Source organism: Triticum aestivum, chromosome 2B, assembly GCF_018294505.1.
Source record: "Triticum aestivum cultivar Chinese Spring chromosome 2B, IWGSC CS RefSeq v2.1, whole genome shotgun sequence".
Classification (NCBI taxonomy): Eukaryota; Viridiplantae; Streptophyta; class Magnoliopsida; order Poales; family Poaceae; genus Triticum; species Triticum aestivum.
In genome coordinates, this window is record NC_057798.1 from 21,947,401 (window position 1) to 21,955,469 (window position 8,069).

Sequence of the window (8,069 nt, forward strand, 5' to 3'; positions counted from 1 at the left end):
CGTGATACCAATGTGCATGTGATGTCCCAGTTGTGATAATTATGTGCAATTAACTCACTCTTCCTGATAGTACGAAGTAGTACTAGTATTTATACTTGGCTAGTCGCCGACAGGCACCGGTGCCAGCCTGCTCCTTGAGTTTTGTCTCTTCTGGACCCACCAACCGCAGGCGCGTCTCCTACAGCCACTAATCATTTCTTTTCTACAAATATAAACCTTAAAACGAGCTGTCCAACGGTTGACTCGACGACTTTGATTAGTCCTTGTGCATGCATGGATCGCCTCCTCATTCCATCCGTTCTCACTCTTCTCTCTCTCTCTCCATTAGGTTGAACAGGATGAGATCTCGATTGCACATCACCTTCCATTGAACGTGTAGCATGCAGTATTTGAGCTTGCTGGGTTGTGGTGATCGGTCGCCGGGGGGATATGGCTGGCTTCGTCAGATCGTCATCCATTGATACGTGTTAGGAGTGGCTAGCATCGTTTCAGATCTGCATCATGTTCTTCTGAACCTCAGGTACCACTACTAGTAACTTGTATCGTTCATTCATCCTCTTCTTAGCGCTGCACAGGCAGCAGCTCCATGGCTCGGCTCCTAGATGTTGTCGTTTCCCCAATCCCCATCATTAATTAATTTTATAATTACGCAATAATTGGCAGAGGTGAGGTGCCAACTGCTAGGCTGCGGGCCGGCGTTCGTCGATCGTCGCCATGGGGCCGGAAGTGGCTGTTGCACTTGCGGTGGTGGGATGGTTCGTCTCGCCGCACATAACCAAGCTCATGGAGGTCGCACGATCCTGCGCTTCCAGCAAGTACAAGCTGCCAAGGGGCATGAGGAAGAAGCTGCTGAAACTGGCGCAAGATCTGGGGGACATCAAGGACTTCCTGGATCCAGCTACTATGGGGGGCTCCGTCAGCGACAGGACCTGGGTCAACCGTCTGTGGAGTCTCAAGGATGCCATCCATGACGCGGAGGAGATCCTGGACTTGTTCGAGTGGCATATCCTTGAGGCCGAGGCAGCTAAAAACCTTAAGAAGCGCTCCGGCGGTGGTGGTGGCAGTGCTAGCAGCAGTGGCAGGAAATCCGCATATTCTTGGTGGATTTTCACCACCAACACCAGTGGTCCGTCACTGAATCAGCTCAAGGAAGTGCTCAAGAACCTAGGGGAGCTTCGTGAGAGGATGCGAGAGCTCTGCGAGAATCCTGCCACTCGGCGTGCTGTACTTTCTCCACTCTGCAGAGCACCCTTGGGCCCGGAGCCAGTAAGGGAGAAGAAGCTCTTCTTCGGGTACGGCGTGGAGTATGAGCAGCTAGTCTCCATGCTCGGGGACGGCAACTGCAAGGACAAGAAAGTTATCTCCCTCATAGGCCATGGCGGGATGGGGAAGACCGAGCTTGCTCGCCAGGCGTACCGCCATGTCCGAGGCAAGTTTGATCGGCCCATATGGGTGCCTGCCTACGGCAAGAATGCTCAGTTTGACCTTCTGGCAGAGATTTGGAAGTCGGCCGTCGGCGAAAAATCAGTCCAGGAGATGAACATTTCTAGCCTTCAGGACAAGCTCAAGGCACAACTGGCATCCCAGAGGTGCCTGCTTGTGCTGGATGATGTATGGAGCGACGAAAAGGACATGAACGAGAGCGAGAGAAGGACTGCGCTGCGCTGCTTCACTGATTTCGTGGGCGTCGGGAGTCGCATCGTAATGACGACGCGATCCAGGATTTGTTCGACGAAACTGGGCGCAGAAGAAACCATCTTCCTGAATGGGATCAAACCTGAAGAGATGATGCTTCTGCTCAACGACACCGCAAATCCCAGCGCCGATGGTACCAGCGGCATCCAGGGGATGCTCAAAAGCGACGTGCTCAAGCTCAAGGGGTCCCCTTCGGCGGCCATAGAGATCGGCGAGAAGTTGAAGGCACGAAACGCAAGCTGCGGGCGCGAGCGACGCGGCGGCATCCTGGCAAACATGGAATGCCACATCGCCGGCGTGTTAGTAAGCCATCTCGCCAGCTATGACCATCTGCCACCGCACCTCCAGCGTTGCTTCGCGTTCTGCAGCATATTCCCAAACGGTTGGAGGTTTGAGCCTGAGAAGCTGACCAAGATGTGGATGGCTCTTGGTTTCGTCGAGGAGAAGGCCCATCATCCTCAGGTTGGAAATGGGATGAGCAGCATGGAAGACGTTGCCAGAGGCTATTTCCAAGAGCTGGTGGACCGCTCCTTGTTTGAGTTAGAACAGAGCAAGGGTGGAGGAGACAAACATAATCGGTACGTGATTCACGAGCACATTCATCGGATGGATACGTGATGCCTCTTCCAAGAATTGCATAAGCATCTCTCGTGCGAGCACCGGAGACAAGACTAGCATCCCTCCAAGGGTTCGCCACTTGTCAGTTACCAGCGGCTGCCTTGATCAGCTGAATGAGTACTCCATAGGACTCGGCAATCTGCGGACCTTGATAGTCCTAAAGGATGATGGTGTCGTTGCCATTGACAAAGATATACTCCAACAATTCAAGGGTGTGAGAGTACTGGATCTGACAGAGACAGGCATAACTCAACTTCCAGCGAGTATTGGCAAGCTGAAACATGTGAGGTACCTAGGCCTTCCTAGCACCGTCAGCAGTGATCTCGGTGATCAAGTCACCAAGCTATTGTTTCTTCAGACACTGAGTGTGGGCCAGGAGGAGGACAAAGGGGAAAAGAGAGAGTGCATCACCAACATAAGTGGCATAGGAAGGCTGGTTAAACTTCGAGAGTCGATCGAGTTCCAGGTGATGAGGGCATCGGAGAAGGAAGGGCACAGCCTGTGGGAGCTGGCCGGGATGAAGTCTCTTGGGAAGACGCTGAGCATAAAGGGCCTGGACGCCGTCGCGAGCAAAGAGGAAGCCAAGCAGGCTCGGCTTGACAACAAGTGTTCCGTCAAGGTCCTGAAGCTTCAATGGGGAGCCCCGGATGCGCGCCACGGAGAACCTGTCGCCCGAAGCTCTGCTGCTGCTGACCCCGCGCCCGCGGTGGCCGTCCTCCAAGGTCTCCAGCCCCACCACTACCTCCATGAACTTCGTATCGAGAGGTATTCCGGGGAGACGTCGCCTACCTGGCTCAGCGGACTGGAGAAGCTGACGCGCCTGTACCTCAAGAACTGCAGGAAGCTCAAGGCCCTTCCGGCCCTGGGCCAGCTCCCGTGCCTTGAGCTTCTCGAAATCAAGGAGCTTTGTGTTGTTGCGAGGATCGACGGCGGCTTCTGCGGTGGCGGCGCGTTCCCCAAGCTTAAGAAGATCGTGCTGGACGACATGAAGGAACTGGTGGCGTGGAATGACAATGACATGCCGAAAGTTGCGTTCCCTCTGCTCAGGGACGTGAGCATCGCCGACTGCCCGCTGCTGTCGTCCTTGTCGGCCCTCGGGCGCTGCACAGGTCCCATTGATCTGCGCGTCAAGGGTGAGTGCCCTCACATTACACCAGACACCCTGCCCGCAGCTTTCAGGAACGGTGTCTCAACCTGCAAATTCCACTAGAGCTGTGCGTCCCTCCCTACGTGCACGCTTCGTGGTGCAGTTTCTCTTTGTCAGTTTTCGTCACTGGGCCTGTAATAATAAGATTAAAAAAAACGTTTATTTGATCTGGATGTTGCCTTGCTGCTTACTGGCTACCTACCTTGGCTTTGCCTCGGCGTTGTGATCTCTGTTTTGGTTTCAAAAAATTGCATGGAACGGGGGAAACCCTTTGGCTCAAAAATAAATAAATTGTTTTCCTTTTTTTCGTTTTTATTTGAAATAAAAACCTTTTCGTAGACGTAGCACCACTCTATTATCTAGGACACTGATAAGTGCCATATGTATGACACGAAGCAATTTCATCCTGACGATTTTTTATGGCAAGTTTAGTTATCCGAGTATGGCAATTCTAGTTGTGAAGCATGACAACTTTCTGTTTGGATGGCAAGTTTCAGTTTATTTTATTTTTTATGGCAATTTTAGTGTAAAAAATGCCAGGTGGTGTTATTTCATGCCACATGCGTGACAGTTATTGTTTGAGATTATCTATTAGGACATCTACAATGCCAACCCTCAAACCCTCCGCATACGTCCATACCACGTAGTCTAAATATGTTGTGTCATCCAATATGGGTCTGTATCGATCCATCGGGTGGTCCGGATGTGTTTTTCCCTGCAAACCGAAGACAAACTAGGAGGCTTTGCGGGCGCTCGAACTGCTGCCATGCCCGTTCCTGACTGCCCGGCCCACGAAAAAACCCCTCCCTCATGGCGACAGCTGCCTGCATTTATGCCATTGTAGAGTGGTTGTTTCGGATTCACGCCGGTCCAGAACGGACGCGACCTCTTGCTGGTGCTGCCATTGAAGCGGCGCGCCGGCCGAGAAAGTGCCGCCCATTGCACGTTCGGTTGAACACACCTAATCATCGCATTCAACCGACTTCAGACTGCCTTGCCTACCTTCATTGAACCTGCGCGTGTGCCGAGAAACCTACTCCGACCACACATCCGCCCGTGAACTAGCTGGCATTAAACACAACACCTCTTGGCTCATCACGCCCACCTACTATTTATACAAGGCCAGACATCGTGCAAGAACCGCTCCACACCTCCGCTCTTCATCTCCTCCTTGCACCATTTTCTCCACAATCTCGATGGCGTCCGTCGAGTAGGAAGACGGGTTCTCCAGCATAAAAGTTGGTTGGGTGGCTCTACGAGCCTTCCGGATACAAGCCAGGCAACTCGCTGCTCCACCTTCCTTCCACCCCAGGCCATTAGTACCATGGGTGAGGTTGTCGCCGCTCAAAGGTCGCCCCGGGTGCAACAACTCGCCGCTCCATGCCGGCTTGCAGAGGAGTGACCAGTTGCTCGACGTTGGCACGCAGGGGAGCACGATATCTAGGCATCGTTGTTAGACGCACCATCCATCACAAACGTTGGCAGAACCGTGCCCTTCCGGCGGAGGCGGCCAGGATGTCCGTGGCCACCGACAACACCGAGAAGAAGTAGACCATGGGAGGTCATTGCCGCTTGGATCCCATGAAGGCCACCGTCGCTGTGTCGCCAGCATACACAACCGAGGAAAATGCTTAAGTTTTTTCCTCTGAAAAATTTGCAACTAACATTTTTGGCACGTATGAGCATGTGCTCCCTAGAGCCAAATTTTCATATATTTCCTCAGTACATATGATGTACAACATGAAATTCGGGGGTGCTTATGTAAGGATCAAGTTGTAGAATGATTATAGGGTTTTAGATTATTCATGTTTGTTGCTCAATGATACATATACCATCTCTGCTTTATTTGAATACCGTTGTTCTTCTGCCAGCAACAGTACCACCAAAATCAGGAAAAAATGTCCGTTGATTTTTGAGTTTAAAGACGCTACCTTAGAATTGATTCTGGAAAGTTGAGCTTATAGGATTGTCATAATATTTATATAACCAGCCAGATATTTAGATTTTTTTTGTTTTCCATTGTGAATAAATATTCACAAAATAACGGAAAAGATAAATCTTTGTTATATTCATGTTTATTTTCTTTTTTCATGGATGTTCTTACCATATGTCCAAAAATCGAAAGCAAAAGGCACCCAATAAAACAAAAACCAAACAAAAGGAAGCTCACATAGGTTAGATGGATCCGAGGTCTACAATATTTGAGCAGTAAATGTATCACCCCCATTCCTGTCTCTGTATCCATATCTACATTATATGTAAATTTCATAAATAAATAAGCCCAAAATCTAAAAAGTGGCCGCATGCTATTTGGTGTTCCCGAGCGGCCGCTCTGCCATACACATGCATCTGTATTATTTTGTCTCGTAGCGCATGTGGTTGTTGGCATTAAATGTGTTCATACTAGTCTCATCAGTTAGAGAAAACAGATCCACGTACTTTTATTTCGGGATTTCAAAATTTTTTAAAGCCATATCTTTTAAACCACGCGTCGGAATTCAGTTCCATTTTCATCGTTGGATTCATCGCGACGAGATCTTTAAAACTAGATCCCGCATGGATATGTTTCAACAAAAAAAAAATTGATGCCAATTTTGGTGCTATATGGTGCAACTAAAGTACTGCATTGTGCAACTTTAGTACTACATGGTGCAACTTTTTTAAAAATCAGTTGGTTTGTAATTGAGTCTAGTTGTACACACATTAATGTTTAGTTGGCTTATAATGTAGTCCAGTTGCACACATATTGATGTTTAGCTGCCAGAAGGACTAGTTGCACACGTATATGCTCAGTTGGCTTGTAACTTAGTCTAGTTGTACACATTGATGTTTAGTTGGCAGGACACTAGTTGCACACACATATATGCAATTGATGCGGCAATGTAATCTAGTTGCACACACATTGATATTTAGTTGACAGGACTAGTTACACACATATATGCTCAGTTGGCGCGACAATGTAGTCTAGTTGCACACACATTGATGTTTAGTTGGCAGGACTATTGGCACACACATATGCTCAGTTGGCGAGGGAATGTAGTCTAGTTGCACACACATTGATGTTTAGTTGACAGAAGGACTATTGGCACACACATATGCTCAGTTGGCGCAGCATATAGTCTAGTTGCACACATATTGATGTTTAGTTGGCAGGAAGACTAGTTCGTCGAAACATCCCCATGGGGATCTACTTTTGAAGGGCACGCCGCGAGGGTTTCAATGATGAAAACAGATCTAAATTTCGATACGCGGTTTAGAAGATATGTCTTTTATAATTTTAAAAAACAAAAAATAATACACAAGAGACGAAGGTGAGGAACATTAATGCATTGACATGCAAGCACTAGACGCATGCATGCAGCGGCTACCCAAACGGTGGGACGGGTGGTCATTTTCTTCGTTTCCTTTTTCTGAACGTGAAAGGAACAAGTACTTATCTTATTTGATCGGCCGCTGGATCGCCCTACTGGGCAGCCGGCCGCCCAGTAGACGCGCCCATAAATAAGTACAGATTTGCTATTTCATATCTAGATGTGAAATAGTTATCTCACATCTAACTTTCTAATCACATGATTTAGACATTAAGATCCGTATTCTTTTTTTGTGTGTGTGTGTTGTTCCTATACGCATCGCTCGTGCGAGAGGCCACCTCGTGGGGTTTAGGCCCTTTATTTCACAGCCTCACGTATTGCCTTAGCGTGGTTTCCGGCCACAAAAGGTTTTTTATTTTATTTCTTTTGTTTTTTTTCCTTTTTCCTTTTTCTTATTTTGTTCTTTTATTTGTTTCAAATTCATAAAAAAATTAATTTCATGTTTTTTTCTTTTTCTTTTCTGTTCTCCATTCTTTTTGTTTTTTGTTTCTTTTAGATTCATGCTTTTTTTTTCATATGTGTTAGTTGATTGTCTATCACCAAACAGGGGTTGTTTTTTTCTTGTCCCAATTGCAAGTTCATCCACAACTTTTAATTCGGTCTTGAGTTTTTTTGTCCCAGTTGCAATTCCACCCTCGATTTGTAACTGGGTCTCGACATTATTTTTGTTTCAGTTGCACGTCCATCCTTGACTCACAACTGAGGCCCGAACTATTTTTGTCCCCGTTGCAATCCCACCCTTGACACACAACTGGGCCTCAACATTTTTTTGTCTCAGTTGCAACCCCACCCTTGACTCGCAACTGGGCATCAACATTTTTTTGTCTGAGTTGCAAGTCCATCCTCGACTCGCAACTCGGGCGCAAACGTATTTTTTTCTCCCAGTTGCAAGTCCACCCTCGACTCAGAACTGAGGCCCGTCATTTTTTTCCAGTTGCAAGTTGACCCTCGACTCGCAACTAGAATTCGATCTTTTTTAGTCCCAATTGCAAGTCCACCTTCGACTTATAATTCGGTACCGAATTTGTTGTCCGAGTTGCAAGTCCACCTATTAACTAATAACTAGGCCATCCTTTCTTTGACCCAATTGCAAGTCCAACATGAACTCGCAACTCGATTTGACTCTTTTTTTATCCCAGTTGCAAATTCATCATCGACTCGCAACTAGGCTAAACATTTTTTTTGTTTCAGTTGCAAGTCCATCATTGACATGCAACAGGGCACGTTGATCTTTTTGC

General features: G+C 47.8%; 1 protein-coding gene across 1 annotated transcript; it reads left to right on the forward strand.

Annotated features, from left to right (window-relative positions):
• The first annotated feature begins 265 nt into the window (after window positions 1-265).
• Window positions 266-2,330, forward strand: LOC123043193 (disease resistance protein RGA2). Its single transcript, XM_044465569.1, has 2 exons — window positions 266-520; window positions 664-2,330. Exon 2 carries the CDS (start codon window positions 715-717, stop codon window positions 2,311-2,313), a length of 1,599 nt encoding a protein of 532 aa, XP_044321504.1. The 5' UTR covers window positions 266-520; window positions 664-714; the 3' UTR covers window positions 2,314-2,330.
• Window positions 2,331-8,069: the final 5,739 nt, after the last annotated feature.